Consider the following 21,951-nt stretch of genomic DNA (forward strand, 5'->3'; position numbering starts at 1 on the left):
ATCAAGGAGGCGGAGACTGCGTCACATAAGACACGCCCACATTTCTATGACGTAACTGCTCGCGTCCGAGCTGTCACGCTGACGGACAACCAAATTGTCCAACAAACCAGGTGAATTTGCGCAAGAGACTCCACCCACTGTCAAATCCTCCTCCTTGTGATTGATTTCAGCAGATGTGAGGCTTGCGCCGCTGAGCGAGGAAAAGACGCTACCGCAGGGTAAGTGCATACAGCTTTTGTGTGTTGTCAGTCTGAAATTAAATGTCCATATATTTGAAAACCCTTAGAGGGACATTTTCTTCTATCTGCAAAGCCTGTGTTCCCTGTCACGCGCAGTGCTCTTCGTTTACCCGCAGCTTTTCACTTTTCGCAGCCTGCGCTCGACTGGCCAGTTCATCCTTCCTGAAGTGTGCAGACGAAAACTTGCGACTTTTTGATCGTATCCACATGTTTATACTATGCACTGTCTTATTTATGCACACGAAACACTTTATTTGTTCTTCTGTTATGATGACAATTACGGTCTGCGTTTGACTGTTCATGTGTGGTCAGAGCGCACGTACTATGTTAGCGCGCGCACGCACTTAACCCGTATGCATCCGAGAGGGACGTAAAATGAGCCTCAGTCACGAATGACACTTTACTAACACTTAAATAAACTAGATATGGGGTTTAATTATCAAAGTAACCAGTGCGTTAAGGTTTGTTTATGTTGTATGCAGGACCTTTAAGTACCGTTATGAAGCCTGGCTTGGTTTAGGGACTATAAACCCCTTCTCTCAATCATTTTTTTGTCCTTATTTTAACAGGCCTCATGTTGCTCAAGGTATGTTGTAATTGGGTGTGTAAGTGATGGTGTGAATGACTGTCCCAGTGTTGTGATGTAGCCTATGAAAGGTCATGCCTAGACTTGAGAAGCATAATGTCACTATGTATTTGTAGACTTCCAACCTGATCTGAACATGGACTTGCGCGTTTTTCAAATCTGTTGCATGAGCGAAGCAGAGCGAGAACGAGTTGGAAAAGACTGAGCAATTTTGGAAGATGTCATTTTAATGAAATGCTGTGGATATAAATTGATGTAATTTGGGGGAAAGTGAGGAAGTGCGTGTGTGTGGTGCAACTGAAGGTCAGATGGCTACACGCATCATTGTACGATGGATATAAGCAACACGTTACTTTAAATGTCAGGACGTCGGTGCAGTCGAAAGCACATGAAAGCACAATGCAATAAATTGATTGATATTATCATTGTTTTCCATTACCCAGTATGCCACTGGCGCGCAGTTTGTCGGTCACCTCCCTGTCCGGCCTGGAGGACTGGGATGAAGAGTTTGATCGGGAGGATGCAGTCCTGTTTGAGATTGCATGGGAGGTCGCTAATAAAGGTGTGCTTGTTTTTTTCTTGGATATGTTTTGTAACTAATGTATCATCATTGACAGCCATATACTCAAATATCTACACTGCCGTTTAAATTTGGGGTCGGTGAGGCTAAAATGTTTGCGAAAGAAGTCTCCTATGCTAACAAAATCTGCATATATTTAATAAAAAATATAGTAAAACAGTAGGCTAATAATGTGAAAAAATAAAATCTATTACAATTTAAAATAACTTCTTTCTATTATAATGCATTTTAAAATGTAAGTCATTACTGATGGCATTACTCCAGTCTTCAATCGCATGATTCTTTAGAAATCACTCTAATGTGATAATTTAGTAATGTGGGTAAAGTATTATTTTCAGGGTTCTTTGAATATAATCTTTTGTAACACTATACATGTATTTACTTTCATTTTTGAACAATGTTATGCATCCTCCTTAATTAAATGAATAATTTCTTAAAAAAAAAAAAAAAAGATTACATTTAGAATAGTTTTTTATGTCATGACATGAATGCACTAACATTAACAAATATCTACCTGCTATCATACCATAGTTTTATACTCTCTCTGTTAGGATTGAGCCACGAGGGATGCATGGCCATAGTAGAGATAAAGAGTTTTAGGGTTATAATACTTGAGTGTATTTAGTTTATCTTCTTTAATGTTAAAAGTTTTATCTCCAGTAGCCAGAGCGGGACTGGTAAACAAACCATGCAGCATTTTCAGCAGCCTATAGAATTTTCTATAGTAAGTGTCATTATATTTGAGATTAGGTTTTTGATACAATACTATACAATGTAATAACCAATAACCAATTGTTTTAAGTGCCTTTGAGATAGTTATTAGTCTATAGTCATTTACAGTTTTGATACCAGATACTGTTGTTGTCATGCCACAAAAACCTATATGCCACATGACTCCAGTGCCAAGTGCTCACAGATACAGTATCCATCCACATACTTGGGGGGACACAAGAATCATGTGTCTCTGGTTTTGGTATTTGCTACACTCTGTGAATATTATATATTATGGACAGCTAGATTGTGTAAAGGTCAAGGATGCATCAAGGAGAAAGTGCAATTACTCTTTGACAACGTCAAGTTCAAAGGGTTGGGTGGCCTTCTCTTATCTTCTCTTAGCTTAGGTCTTTCTCTTAGGTTAACAAACCTCTCTCATTCTGTGGCAGTTGGTGGCATTTACACGGTGATCCAGACTAAGGCGCGTCTGACCTGCGAGGAATGGGGTGAGAACTACTTTCTAGTGGGCCCGTATATGGAGTCCAATGTCAGGACGCAAGTGGAGTTGATCGAACCCTGTAATGCGGCACTCAGAAGAACCATTGATAAAATGAACAGCAGTGGGTGCAAGGTATGTGCATGCACATACTTGCTGGCTAGTTGACTTAATGCATACTATGAAAAAAGAAAGCTGAATTCTAGCTCTGGGTTTGTTCACCTCATATTTATCCACACTAATATGTGCACACTCATCACACAGTCCATTTTAATCTGCTCTTATCCTCAGTGAAACCCTAAACCTTCATTCTGCAGAGTGTGACCTCTCCCTGGTGTGTGTTGGTGTGTTTTAAAGGTTAAAGGCTATATCTGCATCCTACAGCTAGACTAAAGGCTATTTCAGTTCGTTTAGGAAATTTCTCCATGAGAGACACTGTATGAATTGGTGCCAGCATTGGTGTCACTCATCTAGGTCTCTCATAGAAAGCATTAAAGGGTTAGTTCACACAAAAATGAAAATTCTTTCAATAATTACTCTGTCTTAATATAAAATATCTTAAACTGTCTTCTGAAGATGAACGGCGGTCTTACGGGTATGGAACAACATTAGGTCATTAATTACATACATTTAAATTTTTGGGTGAACTAACCTTTTAACTAAAGAATATGATCTTTGAATAAATTTGGATAAATTTGAATAAAAAACTGTATGAAGACAATATCAGCAAGTGTAGTAATCTTGGTTATCAAAATACTATTTCCATGAATCATGAATCATTTCAAAACTCTAGCAAAGTTACAAAGTTTCTGACTTAATTTCCTTCCTGTTTCTCAAGGTATATTTTGGTCGTTGGCTGATTGAAGGTTCTCCATATGTGATTCTGCTAGATGTGGGCTTCACGGCCTGGTCTCTGGACCGCTGGAAGAGTGAATTGTGGGAGAAATGTGGTGTTGGTGTGCCCTGGTTCGACAGAGAGGCTAATGATGCTGTTCTCTTTGGCTTCCTCACAGCATGGCTACTGGGAGAGGTGTGCAGTATTGTTTTACTATTTATAGTATTTATTATTATTTAAAAAATGTTTTTTTTTTAAATTAATTTTGTTATTTGGTTTAGTGGTTGTTTCTATTTAGTTTTAATTTATTTTTATTTTATTTCAATTAAAGTAATTTAGTACTTCAACTTTTTAGTTGTGACATTTCTAGGTTTTAATTAAAGTTTTTTTATTTCAGTATTTAATCTGATATTTATATATGCATTTTATCTCAGTTTTAATTCAATAACGGAATTAATGGAAACAATTTTTAGTTGTTTAAGTTAACAGGTATTTGATGTGTCCCTTTTTTATCTATATGAATATATATATATATTTTAAATAACCTTTTTTTTTAACCCAGTGAATTGAAGGCACAAAATATCTAAAAACTACTAGAACAATGTTATATTTTGTTGACTTTTATACTTACATTATGTGCAACAAGTGTCTCAAAGTAGTCTTATATAATGTAATCTCGAAAAGAAACATCTTATCTTTTTATTTGAAACTTGAATATATTTGGATATGAAAAAAGATGGTTCAGTCTCATTTATTATGATTTGATTATGTGTGTTTCAGTATGCAGCTCAGTGTGACGAGCCTCCTCACATTGTGGCTCATTTTCACGAGTGGCTGGCAGGTTTGGGGCTTGTCTTATGCAGGCAGCGTCAGTTACCTGTAGCAACCATCTTCACCACACACGCCACTCTGCTTGGCCGATACCTTTGTGCTGGGAACGTCGACTTCTACAATAACCTCGCAGAGGTTTGTGCAAGTTGGTTTTTGTGAATATGTGATACTTCCCTATAATTGTTTATTACTCTAACTCCAGATAGAATCATCAGTTTTCAAAATAGCAAAATAGTCTGTGTTCAAGCAAAATAGTTTGAAATTAAGATGATGTTAGAGAGAGAGAGAGAGAGAGAGAGAGAGAGAGAGAGAGATTTATGGATCCCAGGGGGAAATTCTGGAATCCCTAATTTAAAGGTGCACTGTGTACATTTTAGCAGCATCTTGTGGTGAGGTAGTGAATTGCACCCACTCACCCCTCCCTTTCCAAGCACGCAGAGAAGCTACAGTGATCGATACAGGACAAAAATGTCATCTAAGAGAGCAATGAGTAGCTAGCGCTCTATAGAGCAGTTTGTTTATCAAAGGTTAGTTCACCCAAAAATGAAATTGATGTCATTAATGACTAGGGTTGGGCATCGAGAACCGGTTCTAACTTGGAACCGTTTTAAAAATAACGATGCCATTGGAATCGTTTAGAAAATTTGTTTTTGGGTCCGATCATCGGTTCCAAGCGCACAAGTTTTGGTTTCCATGGCCACCTGATTTCCGGTGCGTGCACGCCCGCTTGTTCTTTTAGCCATGGGGCACGGGGCTCTCTGGAGTATGGATTTATTTCACTTTTAAAAAGCCTGGGTCGGCACAGTGCAACTAGTGTTGTCAAAAATATCGATACTAAAATATATGAAAAGATTCGATAGCCTACACAGTTTCTACAGTATCGATCCCAGCTGCGCTCCCCTCTCCGACTGACCGACCGTCAGCGAGTTGAAAGGCACCGCATATCTCACTCAGCCCGATTAACCCTCTGAACACAGCGAGCGTGCGTTCTGCTGGACTTTTCCTCATGACAGCGTGTTAGTTAGTATTAGTGTGTGATAGGTCTGAATTTCACGCGGGATTGCACATAATTCTTAGCCTGACAAGCCAGACCCACATCAAGATGTTTGGTCTGGAAACTCACCATTGTCAGGGCTCAATCCGAGCGGCGGGATAAACGGTTGTCTTTCAAACTCCCTCTGCACGCGATAGGATAGCGCTACACCAACCAGAGCAACGAAGGTGAAGCAGAGCTCGTTGATAGATTAAACATTCGCCGTATCCGGTCGGCAAAACTCTGAACACATCGGAAGAATGTCTTAAGAATGACTTCAGTGCCGTTCTTTTCGGAGAGAAAAGCTTAACACTAAGTCTTCCAGAGTCACGGTCAAAGCTGATTCGAAAGACCGCCATTCGCCAGTTTCTGTGTTTACTAGAAGCACGCAAACGCAACTCGGCCATCGTCATTATGGCCCCACCCACCGACTATACACGATGTGATTGGCCTGGCAAGAGTTAGGGGATTACAGCTCAGATGGTTATTGAGAGTTGCTAGACGACACTCGCGGGCAGATTAAATTTGCTGCCGCTAGGGTGCGTCTAGATTTCTAGGCTACATAATTCTACTAATCCCCGCAGATTTCGTGCTCAAATCTTAAGCAAACACACACACACACACACCGTTATAAAGCCGCATCTGACATACAAGTGCAAACATTTGCTTCTTTTTCCAGCTTATTATTGGTCAAATACACTAAAAAAAATTCTCAGTGCACATCTTGAAGAGTATTAATGTAAACACAGTCATAAACAGTTCAGGAGTGCGGCAGTTCTTAAAGGGACAGCAGTTATTCAAAGTCAAACTACAAAAAGACAAACGATCACACTGCTCTTGACTGATCAACTTGTGTAACTTTAATGGTTTCATATGAAGCTATTTAAATTTTTTACAAAAATATTATCCAATGTTTGTTAGTTAATTAGAATCTCTTGAAGCATCGAAAATACATTTTGGTCCAAAAATGACAAAAACTACGACTTTATTCAGCACTTTATACGACTTTATTTATTGATTCATGATTCAGATTGCCAATGTCACGTGATTTCAGCAGTTTAACATGCGATCAGAATCATGAATCAATATGCTGATTCACAACTGTTCGAATCTTTATTTGAGGATTGAACACAAACAAGGAAGAGAAGACAATGCTGAATAAAGTCGTAGGTTTTATTATTTTTAGAACAAAATGTATTTTCGATGCTTTAGGTAAACATAAGTAGAACATGAACCAGCTAAACACCATTTGACTCACCTTCTACAGTAGCTATACACCAAACTGGAAAGAGATTGAGCGGACCACTGTGTTTTGATGGTGCCGAGGAGGCTCAATGTTTACACTTTTTGGGTAAATTAACTCATGAATAGCATACTAATACTAGTCAATAAACAAAATAACTGGATAAAGAGAAAGTATCGTAACATAAAAAAAAATTACATACTTTAACTTGACAGAAAGTGTTCTGAATTGTCTCATTATTTCTCCATGTGTAGTTTAATGTGGATAAAGAAGCAGGTGACAGGCAGATCTATCACCGGTACTGTTTGGAGCGTGCTGCAGCCCGCTGTGCACACGTTTTCACCACCGTCTCTCAGATCACCGCCATTGAGGCAGAGCACTTACTAAAGCGGAAACCAGGTGACTTAAGTTTCAACTTGTACTGTTTTCTTCAGCGACACTACCACTACATTTCTAATGGCATCATGAGTCAGGCAGATGATACCATTTGCCATTACGGGCAGATTGATCTGGTATTAGAAGGGATTCTAAAAATTTGCTTAAAGATATCAACTTTCTTTTTTCTCTTTCAGATATTGTGACTCCAAACGGTCTGAATGTGAAGAAGTTCTCAGCCATGCATGAGTTCCAGAACCTCCACGCTCAGAGTAAAGCACGCATCCAGGAGTTTGTCAGAGGCCATTTCTATGGGTCAGAGATCATAATACACACAATCATATTCACATGTCCATATTTGAGAACACTCTGTCATACATGTGTTTTCTTGTTGTTTTTGTTCCCCCCAGGCATTTAGATTTTAACCTTGACAAGACTGTGTTTCTTTTTATTGCTGGACGCTATGAATTCTCAAATAAAGGAGCTGACATCTTTCTTGAAGCATTGGCCAGACTAAATTACCTACTGAGGGCAAGTATTTGTGTTTTAGGGCGTGTTTACATAATTTGTGTAAACTTGTGTATATTTTTAGGTAAAGCTGTTAAGTTTTTAAGCAATATCTCATGTGGGGTTCTCCTTTGTGTTTTATAAAATGGCCACTAGCTGGTGCTCTAGGCATGGCATATATCATGTTTTCCCTGAATAGATATACGTTGTACTAAAAAAGGTTTAAATGTGTCTTGATTTAAATCATTATTCTTGTGTTTCCAGGTGAATCACAGTGATGTGACTGTAATAGCATTCTTCATCATGCCTGCTCGTACCAACAACTTTAACGTGGAGACCCTGAAGGGCCAAGCCGTGCGGAAACAGCTCTGGTAACCATGACAGTGGCACTGTGAGGACTGCTATTGTGAATGACACTGTGTAGCTCAACCAACTTGCCTCATATAAACTTCCAAGTTCACCTCAAGCACCACAACATGTCTTGAAAGCAGTGTTAAAATACAATAAAAACAAAAGTGAATTCAAAATAAAGATATTTCCAATTTTAGTTTTAGTAATTGTTTATGCTTTTTGTTTTTGTTATTTCTATTTATCTGTAATTTAGATAAATGGAGATCTATTTATATATATTTTTTAATTTTAGTTAGTTGCTAAGGCAACATTTCAATTTTCTTTGTTTTATTTAAATGTTCCTTTGTTTATTTTATTGTAGCTTAATTTCAATTAACAAATTTAAAAAATGGTTTTAGTTAATAATAACCATACAAGAAATGGAGAATTTTTCTGAAGAACATTGGGCAGTTTAACTGCTCAGGACAAGCCAGGGAGTGGGACGCTGTGGAGCATCCAGGAAACGACACAGTACTGAGAATCAATGGTTCATATACTTTCAAACGGGTCATTTTAATAAATTCAGCTTTTTTTTTTTTTTTTGTCTTGTGGACTATATGTAAAAAGAATGTATCTAAAATATCTTATTCAGGATAGCTCTAAATTAATTAAAAAAAAAAAAAATTGTATGATCTCTTTTATTTTGTTAAAATTATTCCCATTCTTTTGGAACAGTGAATGAAATTTGTTGTGATATTGCATCTTTTATTGTATTGTCAGGGACACTGCACAGACTGTGAAGGAGCGCTTTGGGAAGAAACTCTATGAATCACTTTTAGTGTGAGTTGCCTCTTGTGTTCGACTGCATTACAACAAATTGTGAATCTTTTTTCCTAGTGACATTGGACTTTTTTTTTTTTTTAGAGGGCAGTTGCCTGATGTGTCTAAGATGTTAGATAAAGAGGACTTCACCATAATGAAGCGTGCCATCTTCGCCACCCAACGGCAGTGTCTACCCCCCGTCTGCACTCACAACATGCTGGAGGACAGCAGTGACCCCATCCTCAACTGCATCCGCCGCATTGGCCTCTTCAACACCTCTCAGGACAGAGTAAAGGTACACAGACACACTGTGCTATAATAACCTGTATCTAATTAAAGGCTTACTAATTGAATCATTTCTTAAAGCCTCTTATTCTTCTGCTAGGTGATCTTCCATCCAGAGTTTCTCTCCTCAACTTCTCCTCTCCTGCCAATGGACTATGAGGAGTTTGTGAGAGGCTGCCACCTTGGAGTATTTCCATCTTACTATGAGCCCTGGGGATACACACCAGGTATTACTACACTATACAGTATGTACACTATGGTTCAAAAGTTTGGAATCAAAAATTTCAAAAGAAATTAATACTTTTATTCAGCAATTTTTTTTTCTATTCATCAAAGAATCCTGAAAAAGTATTAGTTTACAATAAAATATTAAGCAGTACAGCTGTTTTTAACATTATTAATAAAAAATGTTTCTTGAGCAGCAAGTCAGTGTATTAAAATGATTTAAAATTTGTTTTAAATAAAATATTTCAATATTATTGTTTGTACTGAATTTTTGATCAAATATTTGCAGCCTTCAGAAGTATAAGAGACTTCTTTCAAAAACGAATTAAATGTATATTAATAACTGCCACTCAACACAATGAACACCCCCCCCCCCCCCCCCCCCCCCTCTCAGCTGAGTGTACAGTGATGGGTATCCCATCGATCTCCACTAACCTGTCTGGGTTTGGCTGTTTCATGGAGGAGCACATTGCCGACCCATCAGCTTACGGTGAGAGCTGTACATATGTGGTGGAAAAGATAAACAGCAGCTACAAGTTTGTCGTTTTTATTTGAATCAGTTTTATTTGGTTTCTTATTCCCCTTCTTGCAGGTATCTATATTCTGGATCGGCGGTATCGTGGGGTGGATGAGTCCTGTAATCAGCTGACGTCTTTCCTGTTCCAGTTCTGTCAGCAGAGCCGCAGGCAGAGGATCATTCAAAGAAACCGAACCGAGCGCCTCAGTGACCTGCTAGACTGGAGATATCTGGGCAGGGTAGATGCCACACACACACACACACACACACACACACACACACACACACACACACACACACACTGTACATATGTATGATTATAGATGAAAACAATAAAACTAACAAGTTAGTTTTCTTGAACTAATATAACATGTTTTTATTTCTTAGTATTACATTTCAGCCCGCCATATGGCTTTAGCGAAAGCTTTCCCGGACACATACATCTATGAGCCGCAAGAACCCACTTCAGTAAGTAAAACAAAATTTAAATTAAGTTAATAAGTCTTACATTTAATTATATATACCAGTGGTTCTTAACCAGGGGGCTGGGGCCCACTAGGAAGCCTCAGCAGATGTCCATGGAGACCTTTGATGGAAATTGGGTGTAAAAATATATATTTAAAAAAAAATGATTAAGTTACAAACAACTAAAAAAGTTATGGGACTTTTGAATACTTTTGTGGACAATGGAGAGCAACTACTGAATGCTCTATTAATGAACTAATATAAATATTTGTTGACATTTATTCTTTTATTCACGTAATCCAGGCCACAGGCTTCCGTTACCCACGGCCTGCCTCGGTACCCCCGTCTCCCGCCCACTCGCTTCACTCATCTCCTCATCAGAGCGAGGCTGAGGATGAGGAGGAACCATATGATGAAGATCTGGAAGCAGAGAAAGACAGAGTCAACATCCGCCAACCGCTAACCTTACCAAACCGGAACAAGAACCATACAGACGGTCTCCCTGAGAAAAACTAAAACACACCCCTACATGCATACACACACACACACACACACACACACACACACACACACACACACACACACACACACACACAAATATATATATATAACTGCAGCTTATACTGTGAGGCACTTATATACACCAACACGCAACACTCCCATAAAAGTGAACATAATGCCTGCAAACACTGTGTTTGCATGTTAATTTTCTGAAGAGAAATAAATAAGATATTTAAGTATGTGGTGAGCCATAGTTTGTGAAGATTTCACTGGTGTGTTTCACACAAGGCTTAGTACAAAAACAAAGGAGAGAAAATAATTAAATAATATAAATTAAATAGCAGCTAGTTATTCAAATTACTGTTCCTATGGATTCATAACAATCAACCTTTAGCTGTGTGCCAGGGATGTCCATCTAAAGCTGACATTCAAACGGCCACTGTGACGATACAAATTAAAGTGTTTTGCCTACTAATGTAGGTTTCTTCCCATGAAAAACTAATTGAGATGAAGAACAATTGTTACAAGTGTTTATATTAAAGAGGCCTTTATTAGAAATGAGAGCCGTATCAATTCCTTAAAGTAAAGTTTTAAGAAAAGTGCATTATTTGTTCCAAACCTGTATGACTTTCTTCTGTGGACCACAAAAGAAGAATGTTTTGAAGAATGTTTACGCTGTTCTATTATTTAGAAAATTAGCAAGTCAAGGTTTAACATATAAACATAAAAATATGATAAAAATAACCCATAGGGTGCACAAAGTCTTCTAAAGATATTTGTTTTAAGAACAGACCCATATTAGATCTGTTTTTGACGGAAAATCATGCTTTGACAGTCACGGTCACTTCACTTCATTGTGTTAGTATCAAAGAGCTAAACTTCTCTGTTTGTGTTTCATAAAAGCAAGAATTTCATACACGTTTCGAAAAACTTCGTTTGAGTAAATGACGAGGACAGACTGTACCTTTTATGCAAAAGCATTCTCGCAATTCTTTAATCACAGCCAGGCTTCACTTTGAAGTATTATTTACTCTCAAAAACAGTGAGTATCTATCAATTTGTATTATTATTATTATTATTATTATTATTATTATTAAAGAAAGGAGTTAAATGACAAGCAAGCAATGTAGCAAAAACTAACCAGCCAAAATTATACACTGGAGGATCACTGACACTGTAATACAAATGCAAATGTTGAGTTTGTCATTTCTATCATGGCTGTACAACTGAAATTAAAGTCTACAACATTATTGACATGACACGTTTTATTAATTCATCATGTGCAACTGTTATTCTTCAGTTAACTTGTACACTTTCTGCAGCAATCCACTGTCGTCAACACAGATATACCCTCCCTCCATGACCCTTGCAGACTGGGAAAAAAAGACAAAACATAATTCAGGTATACTTTAATATACAGTAAAACCGATAATAAGAGTCATGTAACAGCATATTCATCTACCATTTTCAGATTTTCATTAATTTTCCAATTTTAGCAGGACAGAAAGCAAAGAAGATAGTAACAAAAGAATGCAAAAAGTTTATGATGGAATTGTTTTTTATTGCAATATTATCTGTGTAAATCCAGATTTGGCTTAGGGTATTCAGCACATACTGTGTTTTTTGGCTATATGCACACTGTCTTCCTTACACAAACATACCCAGTAAGCTGCTCCAGAAGGAATTGTATGTGGCATTTCCTGTTACAGCTCCCAGTTTGGCAGGGTTCTGTCTTACCGTTTTTACTGAGAACCCATCTGGACCGTTTACCTCAACCTCCACAATATGGTAGTCTGCTAATCTGGAGAGAAGTGCAAGAAGAAAAGCTCGTACTCAAGGTTAAGGATCTGAACACAAACCCAAACTTAAATTATATAATATATATATATATATATATATATATATATATATATATATATATATAATTTAATATATATTTATATATATATATATATATATATATATATATATATATATATATATATATATATATATATATATATATATATATATATATATATAATTTTTTTTTTTTACTTGTGCCATTGAGCTACCACCTAGCAACATGCTGTAAAGTCTAGGTATGGAAGCATATTTGTTGCATTTTCTGAGGATTTAAACATTCTGAGGATCAGTTGGTAACTCACGCAGTGTCTGAAACGATTTCTCCGGTAACCCCATGAAAGCCCAACTTTGATGCGGCTATGGCCGCAGCTGCCATAGTGTTCACATTGTTGGGGGCTATGGGGCAGAGCTCTGCCACTGAGCCATTGTACAAGACCCGCCTCCCCTCTCCCTCTGTCCAATCAGAGAGCAGGCCACCAGTCAGTCGAAAGCAAGAGGGATGTTTAGACATACGGATGGAGAGAGCCTACGAGAGAGACATTTGAAAATGACTTTAAATGTGGGAGGGACAGTAAAACTTAATTGAACTTTAGCTATGATTAAGTTACCTTTTTACCGTTCTTTAAATAAATAATTGTGAATCAAAATAATTACAACAAAATGTTCTCACCCGCAATGTTCCGTTTTCATTCATTTTTTGAATATCTTGGCCACCCCATAATGCACCACTGGGCACATAAAGTGTTTTCTTAAATTGTTTTGCAGCAGTGCGGAGTTCTTGCTCAAGCTGAGGGTCAGAGAGGGCAGAAGGGCTGCCCACCTGAGGGAGGGAAAAAATTGATCAGGGATGGTCTTATAACAATTGCATAACCAACACTGCTCCTAATCATTATGAAATAAATGTAAATAATATGGTAAACAGGATTTCAAGAGATAAAAGAGCGGTAAACAGTAAATTTACCAGGAAATGAGCGTGTGACAAAAATCTGACCCCAAATTCTTTAACTATCTGTGGATGACACACCTCCACTATTACATCAGTTACTCTGAAACACACCAAACACACATAATACACTTATAAGTGCCACATTATCTAGCTCTGTTTTGTTCTCCCATTTACATTTAAATAAATTCTGATTGATTGGGACACGTTCATACAAAAAATATTTGCAATGTTTACCTGCGTGTGAAATCTGAGAGGTCATGTAGAATGAGCTCTTTGGGCAATGAATCTTTAAATTTGTCGGTATTTCGGTTCCAAACGAATGCTAATTGCAGCCCCAATTTAGGCCCTTCCCTTTGGATCTTCTCAACAAGAAACTGGCCTGAATGTGGAGAGAAAGATGGAATAAGCTTCACAGAATATAAATTGATACTGAATGTGACTACAGCTTTTCGAATAGGGCTGTGCGATATTGAAGAAAAATGTGATATGCGATATCTTGTTAAATAATGCAATATTCGATATGCGATACGATATTGCATTTAGTGTGTAAAATCTATTTCAATTATATATAAAAAAGTATTTAAAAACTGAGAATGAAACCATTTGTGTTCAAGAATGTTTCACATTCTTTCTGGGAAAAGAAAGCATCGCCACAACTTCTGAAAGTGACCAGCAGCGTTTTAGCAAACATTTGTGTCACAAACTGTCACACGTTTCGGTGCATGTGTCAAACATTTACATTTACATTTACATTTAATCATTTAGCAGATGCTTTTATCCAAAGCGACTTACAAAAAAGGGGAGAGCAATAGAAGCAACGAAACAAACAAGGCCAACAACCTGTAAGAGCTGTAAGAAGTCTCAGTTAATTAGCACAGTACACTTTTTTTTCTTTTTTCTTTTTTTTATAGCCACCTACAACAAAAACTCACGTACACAAAATACAGAACACTGAATTTTGATAGCCATGATAACAACCCAACCCAAACAATGCGAGACTGCAAATTATTGTTCTGCTAATCATTGCGTTTAATAACTGTTTTTAACGTCAAGCAAGTTACATAAGTAACAGTAATGTGCCCAGTTTATTCTCTGCCCAATGTGTGACCGAAAACATACACTTTTCACAATGTTAAAGTAGCCTATTAAAATCATTTACTTATTGCGAGCCATTGCGATATGCATATTGCGATATGTACATTTGCGATATTTCGATAATTTAGATATATTGCACAGCCCTACTTTCAAACAATACATTTTCCTGACATTTTAGTGACTTGTGGTATGCACAGATTCACTGATGAATCAATACATGTCCCTGATACTTACCATGCATGGGTTTATGCTGATTCATTTAAAAATACAATAGCAATTATAGACAAATTATTTATATTTTATATTCAAAGGTAATATGTAGTGCAAATGAAAACAAACCAAGCTGTAATACCGTAGAGAAAGTTGTGGGTTTTGAAACATGGTTTTCACTGGAGAACTCACCTAAATGTCCATATCCCACAATTCCAACCTTTAAGGTTCTCTCAGCCATATCTACAAAGTGAGAAAAGACATTCAGTAAACCATAACTGCATTTCTAGAATGACTTATCTGCTATAGTCAGTAGTTTAAGGGAGGTACTTATTATCCACAACTATATAACAACAGATAGTTTATTTTGTAACTGAAACATGTAGATGTGCATTTATTGCCCATATCCACACATGCTATTGATTAAATCTTTGGCCCCTCCCTCTTTTCATTTTCTCCACCTCTCTGCCAGCGGCCAAGGCGCCAACTATTCTCCTTTATCTCTAAAAATACACCGGCTCAATCTCTCCTCACAACCCTCACTTACCTGTTGTTCCTCACCTTATATTTATCTCTTTCTTCTCGATGTTCGTCGATCTCTTGCTTCGCTGTTTGAGCTTAAGAGACTGTTGGACGGAGGGGGTTAAAGTTCATGTTAATGATTAGACTTTTCGTAAATGAACTGAAGCTCAGATATTTTAAAGGTGAAGGCTACTGTAGTATTATTTGTGGTAGATCCTGAACCCAGACCGAAGAAAATGTATTAAGTTGCCATGCCTTATATATCTACACTGTAAAACATTTTAGTTTTTTGTTGGTTTAACTTTAAAAAGTAAGTAACCTGGTTGCCTTAAAAATTTGAGTTTATTAAAATTAAAAATTTGAGTTTTGAGAAATTGAGAAATTTGTTTTTAATAAATAGAAACTCAAAATATTATTGTATCTGAACCACATAAAAAAATTGATAAATCATGAAAACAGCACTATTTGGCATGTTTCACTGCGTCATCAGAAATAAAACACACAATTACCCAATATGCTTACAAAATCTTTAAATAATATTTTAATAAAGGTTGTCGAATCTCAAAAAATGTTCATTGTATTAACTCAAAATTTTAATTTCAGTGAACTCAAAATTTTAAGGTAACCAGGTAACTTTTTTTCTAAATATTTTACAGTGTATATCTACAGCAGGTCACAGCTTTAAGTGTAAAACACACATTTTATATTAGACTTCCAAAATATAAAACATTTAGGCCCAGTTTTACAGACAGGGCTTAGATTAAGTCAGGTTTAGGCCCCATATAGTTCAATTATGACATTTAAGAAGCTTTTACACAGCTGTGAAAAAAATTAAGAGACCACTTAACATAGCTTTCTCAGTGTTAAGTGGTCCCTTAATTTTTTACAGAGCAAAAATTACTGGTGTGCATGAGACAAAACAATGACGACATATTTTCAGATAAGTGTAAGTTGTTTTCTATTAAGACATCTCAATAATGAATTTTAGTCTGGGACTAGGCTTAAGCCTTGTCTGTGAAACTGGGAGCATATGTATTTGGAATGAATTATATATACCAGTAGCATATAATTTTTGCTTTTCTTTCTTACATCATAACACTGCGAGGCTCCGTGGCGTCTTCATATGGGTGAAAGTGGAAAAATTGAAATATCTCTAGCAGTTTTGAACCACTACCACCAAAGAAGATAATGATAAATATTTAAATAATTATTTCATAAAATAAAATCATTAGAATTACAATATTATAATAAATAATTATAAAACTTTAGATAATTGTAAGCCCTTGATAAGTTGCTTGTGTCCTTGCTCTGATACCTTCAAACACATCAGGAAAGCTGATAAAATGAATAAAAGAAGTGAGACAAATAATGATCTATAATTAATCAAATAAAAATAAAAAATCTTTCTGAACTTGTCTCAATCATCAAACCTTTGCTCTTACTGATGATGTCGATACAGGGTAATAGGCCATAATGCAGAGAGAGGGAGAGACAGGCACAGAAAGAAGGAGAGAGAGTGAGGGGTGTACTTTGTTTATGACAGAACAATCTGATAGATAACGCATCACTCATAATGGTCCAAAGTCCAGACCTACCCCAGCCATTGAAACACACTGGTATTCATAGTTCACAAGAGACATTACAGATCTCCCAGTTGTGGGATACGTGGCCCACATCTGAGAACGGTGCGTGTAGGACTGTTTAGGCCAGAAGAGAGAGATGGACATACTGGAGACAAGTGCCTTTGACCGCAGACAACGCAGAAACACGGTAATCACAGTACACACACACACACACACACACACACACACACACACACACACACACACACACACAGACACACACACAGACACACACACACACACACACACACACACACACACACACACACACACACACACACACACACCTGTGTACAAATACAGACACCTGTGTTCTGCTCATCTGGGATTATATGTGCACTTTTATCACATCGAGATTACACATTTATATCCACATTAAGTCACAATTGAATGACTTCACCCTCATATCATGTGTTCATTTCCTCACAACAAAGATATTTGCAGTTAATGTTTAGTAAAATCTTTGTGATACTATTTGTTTAGGGCAGAATAAGTGCAGACTGTGTGTTTTTAATAACTGATGCCTGTATTGTTTTCATTCTTTTCCAGTGCTGTGTACTGTTTCTTTACCTCCTCCCTTTTTTTGCATCCTGCACAATATACTTCTATCTGTGGATCCCAGACTCCGCCCCTTCTCTTCTGGCTGCTGGCATAAAGGCTGCTCCCATCCTCTCATTGATCCTTCTGGTGTTCAGCTATAATGGGGGGCGGAGTCTAATGGGTGTGGCCGGAGGGTTGCTGCTCTCAGCATGCGGGGACTGTTGCCTTATTTGGCCAGAACTTTTTATCCACGGTAAAACTTTATTCCTTTTTTTTATTTCATTTTTAATGATTTAAGTATACATCATTTAAGTATACATATTGTGCAACTATAGCTAAAACGTTAATATTTTTTTGTATTTTACTTTATTTTAACATAAATATATTTATATTGTTTTAGTTCACAGTCCAATCTCTTTCTGTTCTCTTTTTCAGGAATGGGCTGTTTTTCTCTGGCCCACTTGCTTTACTCTGTCACCTTCCTGTCATCACGGTATTCTGCAACGTCTTTGTCTTTCTCATCTTTTATCCTCTACCTCCCCCTGTGGTTGATCGGCAGTGGACTTTACGTTTACCTGGTGCCCTTCCTACGGCTTGATCCAGAAGCTGACATCCTAGTCCCAGCCATAGGGGGTTATGTGCTGCTCATTGTCATCATGGCCACACTGGCTGTTCGTACACGGCGGCCGCTCATCCTGCTGGGCAGCCTGGTCTTCATGGCTTCTGACCTCACAATTGCACTGACAAAGTTCAATGTTGTTGATATAGAAAACGAAAAGCAGATTATTATGACAACATACTACCTGGCACAGCTGATGATTGCACTGGGTGACGTGAAGGCAGTGCTGGAGGAGGAGGCTGATGATATCCACAAGTGGAAAAGATCATGAAACTGCTGTGAACTCAGGATTTTGGTTCAGTAATGCCAAACAAGAAGGGTTGATTAAGGTATAAAATGGGGCCTATTTGGATAAACCTGAGTGTTTCGCAGTAAATGCACATCTACTGTGTGGACATATCCCTAAATATCAGAAATACACAGTCTGACCTAACAACCGAGACTTACAATTATTTTCACTAAAAATGATTTAAACTACTCACAACAGACTCTGTGCTGATATGAACTGATTTGATTCAATTGAAATGTTTTAAGGCAAGTTTTATTTTGTCCAACAATACAAATATTTATGCTCAGATGCTCCACATTTCTAGAGATGATTTGGCATACTTAAATATAAATAAAGGAGGTGATGTCACAATGTGTTACAGATATGTATTTTTTGACTGATTCCTGTCATTGACTGAAAGTCTGTTTAGTAAAGCGATGCTATTCCGATGCTTTTGGTTCTCGTTAGAATTTGAAGCAAAGCTTTAGGTTACATCAATCTAAGAGTTGTCACCATGACACCTGAATGATAAAAATGTGTTTCAGTGGTGGAATTGCAAAAGTAATCAAATGTAATCAGTTACATTACTTCAGTCAAGTAATTAAAAATAGTTACACCAGGCTACTTTACATTTTAAATAGGGTAACTTGTAATCTGTAACCAATTACATTTCCAAAGTAGGCTAACCTTCCCAACACTGTAAGTAGGCAGACCTGAGACCACTTTTAAAATAAAATGCAATATCAAGACATTCTATTTTTGGTGTGTTTTTAATTCGGCTATAGTTAATACATTATATATGCGAATATAAATAGTAAAATTGCAAAATAAAAAAAAACATTTATTTTGTAGAAACAAATAGCTCAACTAAACATTCAGGATCTTATCAGGCAAAAAAAGATTTCATAGTATTATAAATAAATAAATAAATAAATAAATAGCTTGTAAATTGAACTGTAGTGATTTAGGGTAAAGTCTAAAGTAAGGTCAAACATCATCGATAGATGTTTCCCTTTCATATAGCGCCATCTGTCGTTTACCTTGAGTGTGTGAGAAAGGTTCGGCATTCCAAAACCGCACACACAGAACTGAGGAGAGACGGGAACTGATGCTTCTCTGCGGTCAAGTTGGTCTTCACGACAGGAATGAACTCACACACCCGTTTATTTTGTGAATATAATGACGATTCTGGAGTCATCGCACTCGCAGGCGTTGTTTGGGTGATGAAGGAGGGTTCACGACTCAATGATAGGAGGATATTCGTCAAAAACTAGTCAAATAGGCAAATTATCAATGGAAAGTTAGAAGAAATACTCTCAATTATGTAAATAGACCGTAGTTATGCGCAAAAGTCTACAACGTTCGAGTTCTCAACTTTTCTCTCAGGTAATAGCTTATTTTACAATTTTCCGATTAAGTTCCCAATCTTATCCAAACCATTTTTATTGCATTTCTGGATTGTTATGTACATTAACTGACTTGAGGAGTATTGGTGATATTTGTGAACATTAATGAACTGTATGTCAAAAAAACGTAGGCTATACACTGAATGCAAATAATATGCATACATTATATGTGTATTTTCTATTATTTTCTACTTGTTCCTACATCTAAAAAATACAGCCAAGTTTGTGTCGTAACAAACCAGCAGTTTCTTGATGGTAATTAACCTGACAAGTGACCATTTATCCTCAAAATAACCCCACAATTAACAAGCGTAATGATAGCAGGCTGTCTGTTGTAATGACTTGCTGTTTTCTTCCTGTTTCCTGTTTGTTTTTGAGCTGGTGCGCTCTTCCTCCTCCTGATGTTTGGGACTGTCGGTATGCCTATCGGCTGTCATGATGTGGCCAGCTGCCTTTCTCTCACTTTCACCCTCCTCCATGTCTTGGATGTGTGTCTGTCTCACCAAGCAGAAAACGAATGCCCCGAGAGCTGTTTCTGCTCAGAGAGTGTCGACGGCGGGCTGGTGGTCCGTTGTAGCGACATGCAGTTGGTGGCAGTGCCACGTGACCTTCCGAATACTACACAGCATCTATACCTAGACAACAACCTGCTGCTTACCATACCATCTGATGCCTTTATAGGGCTCCCACTACTGTTCAAATTAGATCTTTCCCATAACAGGTTGGCCTACCTGGAGCCTGGAGCCTTTCAAGACCTCGCAGACTCGTTGAGCAGCCTGGATCTCTCTTCTAACCAGCTGGAGACACTGGACCCCAAGGCATTCGGCGACCTCAGAGCCGAGACTAACCTCTCTAATAATCCCTGGCTGTGTGACTGTCGTCTGCAGCTGGCTATGCCACAACTGCTCTTGGACCCCTCCTCCCTCACTGAGGTGGTGTGCAACACTTCTGAACCTAAAGAACTGGAGGCTCAAGGTATGCCCTTCATCCTGGTAGCGACTGATCTTGACTTCTGCACAGCACTCCAGAGGACCACTGATGTGGCTATGCTAATAACGATGTTTGGCTGGTTTACAATGGTTATATCCTATTTAGTTTACTATGTAAGGCACAACCAAGAAGATACAATTCGCCACCTTGAGTATCTCAAGTCTCTTCCCAACAGGCAGGGGAGATCTGAGGAGTCACTAACACTTAATACCAGGCTGTAACGTGAACAATTATGAATAACAGTGTTAAAATGACATACCTACTAGTTGTTGTTTTTATTGATATTTCTGTATAAGAGAACAATAAAACAACCAAGGAGACCCCAGCTAATATTATTACAATATAGAGAAAAAAAGAGAGTTAAATTTCTTCCAATCCGATTTTATTTGAACAAATATCAATCATATTTACACTCAAAATGAACTCTTACACAGACAGAGGAGTTCAAGCCCTTCAGATATATAGCACTGTCATCATTTATTACTGTTGTTCAGGCCTGGTAGGCATGAAGGACCAGCACCTGCTCCCCATCCATGGCATTTGCTGTTAATATTAGTGTTTAAATATGCTTATCAAGGTCCTCATGATTTTTAGTCTCAGTAACTGTACTCTGGAGATGTTTTACATAGCACTGAATAATTTCATTTGTCTCTGCTTTACCGATTAGCTGTTTTAGTGATTCACACAATTCTTGTCAATTATTAAAAAACTAGTGGTCTGGTGTCCATTTAAATATATATATATATTATATTATATATATTAATGTATTCATTTGTTTTAAACTGGTCATGAACTGCTTTTACTACTTTTTACTACATTTACATTTTCAAGGTTTTATAAAGTTTGTTGAGGTCCGCTTATAATGTTAGCAAGATTTTTACAGAAAAAATAATTTAGAGTAATAGTCTATTTTCTACCCTGTTTTGACACTCTCTTTGATAGGCTTGCCACAGTAAGACTTGGAAGTAAACCGCCACTGCTATGATTGTTTAAAAAAAAATTAAAATGCTAAAAAATGGCTAACCTAAGGAAAGCTAACCTAAGCTATGACAGCGTGGTAATTACTCTTCTTTATTTATAGCTGTTTCTTACATTTCTACATTTCTCTACACTTCTTACAAACGTATGAGGAGACGTTCTCACAACCTTGTGACCAGAAAGTAGCCCAGTGTACATAGATTCACACAAATATGTTCTGAAAACATTCAGCAAACATGATGGAAGGACCTAAATAGAACCAAAAAATAACATTCTAGGTTGTTCCCCTTAAGGCCCTGAAGACATTATGGGAATGTAGTGTAGAG

General features: G+C 37.4%; 4 protein-coding genes across 5 annotated transcripts; 3 read left to right on the forward strand and 1 right to left on the reverse strand.

The window, feature by feature from the left end:
• Nucleotides 1–73: 73 nt before the first annotated feature.
• On the forward strand, nt 74–11,838 carry gys1 (glycogen synthase 1 (muscle)). Its single transcript, XM_067413886.1, has 16 exons — nt 74–218; nt 1,269–1,387; nt 2,569–2,750; nt 3,454–3,645; nt 4,231–4,416; nt 6,812–6,956; nt 7,130–7,247; nt 7,343–7,463; nt 7,704–7,810; nt 8,550–8,609; nt 8,694–8,886; nt 8,977–9,103; nt 9,496–9,591; nt 9,694–9,857; nt 10,006–10,086; nt 10,387–11,838. The coding sequence occupies exons 2-16, from the start codon at nt 1,270–1,272 to the stop codon at nt 10,597–10,599; spliced, it is 2,103 nt and encodes a 700-aa protein (XP_067269987.1). The 5' UTR covers nt 74–218; nt 1,269; the 3' UTR covers nt 10,600–11,838.
• Nucleotides 11,546–15,312, reverse strand: aspdh (aspartate dehydrogenase domain containing). 2 transcript variants are annotated; one of them, XM_067413905.1, is made up of 8 exons: nt 15,242–15,312; nt 14,873–14,923; nt 13,610–13,754; nt 13,391–13,475; nt 13,100–13,249; nt 12,732–12,955; nt 12,246–12,385; nt 11,546–11,957 (listed from the first exon to the last, which is right to left on the reverse strand). In XM_067413905.1, exons 2-8 carry the CDS (start codon nt 14,919–14,921, stop codon nt 11,920–11,922), a joined length of 831 nt encoding a protein of 276 aa, XP_067270006.1. In that variant the 5' UTR covers nt 14,922–14,923; nt 15,242–15,312; the 3' UTR covers nt 11,546–11,919. The 2 variants fall into 2 exon arrangements, with proteins under 2 accessions (XP_067270006.1, XP_067269998.1); XM_067413897.1 differs by having other exon boundaries at nt 15,228–15,312.
• Nucleotides 15,313–16,788: 1,476 nt separating this feature from the next.
• Nucleotides 16,789–18,632, forward strand: tmem86b (transmembrane protein 86B). The gene is made up of 3 exons (XM_067413913.1): nt 16,789–16,972; nt 17,374–17,617; nt 17,800–18,632. Exons 1-3 carry the CDS (start codon nt 16,922–16,924, stop codon nt 18,252–18,254), a joined length of 750 nt encoding a protein of 249 aa, XP_067270014.1. The 5' UTR covers nt 16,789–16,921; the 3' UTR covers nt 18,255–18,632.
• Nucleotides 18,633–19,498: 866 nt separating this feature from the next.
• On the forward strand, nt 19,499–20,996 carry lrrc3cb (leucine rich repeat containing 3Cb). The gene is made up of 2 exons (XM_067428902.1): nt 19,499–19,637; nt 20,036–20,996. The coding sequence occupies exon 2, from the start codon at nt 20,059–20,061 to the stop codon at nt 20,866–20,868; it is 810 nt and encodes a 269-aa protein (XP_067285003.1). The 5' UTR covers nt 19,499–19,637; nt 20,036–20,058; the 3' UTR covers nt 20,869–20,996.
• The last annotated feature ends 955 nt before the right edge of the window (nt 20,997–21,951 follow it).

Source organism: Pseudorasbora parva, chromosome 2, assembly GCF_024679245.1.
Source record: "Pseudorasbora parva isolate DD20220531a chromosome 2, ASM2467924v1, whole genome shotgun sequence".
Taxonomy (NCBI): domain Eukaryota; kingdom Metazoa; phylum Chordata; class Actinopteri; order Cypriniformes; family Gobionidae; genus Pseudorasbora; species Pseudorasbora parva.

Bases quoted from the DNA above. Each gene is read 5' to 3' on its own strand.
- gys1 (XM_067413886.1), top strand. From the start codon at position 1,270: ATGCCACTGGCGCGCAGTTTGTCGGTCACCTCCCTGTCCGGCCTGGAG. The intron at 7,811-8,549 runs GTAACCATGACA...TTGTATTGTCAG, and splicing joins GCCGTGCGGAAACAGCTCTG to GGACACTGCACAGACTGTGA. The intron at 8,887-8,976 runs GTACACAGACAC...TTCTTCTGCTAG, and splicing joins CCTCTCAGGACAGAGTAAAG to GTGATCTTCCATCCAGAGTT.
- aspdh (XM_067413905.1), bottom strand. From the start codon at position 14,921: ATGGCTGAGAGAACCTTAAAGGTTGGAATTGTGGGATATGGACATTTA. The intron at 12,956-13,099 runs GTGAGAACATTT...TCTCTCTCGTAG, and splicing joins ATGAAAACGGAACATTGCGG to GCTCTCTCCATCCGTATGTC. The intron at 11,958-12,245 runs GTATGTTTGTGT...TTTTTTTCCCAG, and splicing joins CTTCTGGAGCAGCTTACTGG to TCTGCAAGGGTCATGGAGGG.
- tmem86b (XM_067413913.1), top strand. From the start codon at position 16,922: ATGGACATACTGGAGACAAGTGCCTTTGACCGCAGACAACGCAGAAAC. The intron at 16,973-17,373 runs GTAATCACAGTA...ATTCTTTTCCAG, and splicing joins GCAGACAACGCAGAAACACG to TGCTGTGTACTGTTTCTTTA. The intron at 17,618-17,799 runs GTAAAACTTTAT...TCTCTTTTTCAG, and splicing joins GCCAGAACTTTTTATCCACG to GAATGGGCTGTTTTTCTCTG.
- lrrc3cb (XM_067428902.1), top strand. From the start codon at position 20,059: ATGTTTGGGACTGTCGGTATGCCTATCGGCTGTCATGATGTGGCCAGC.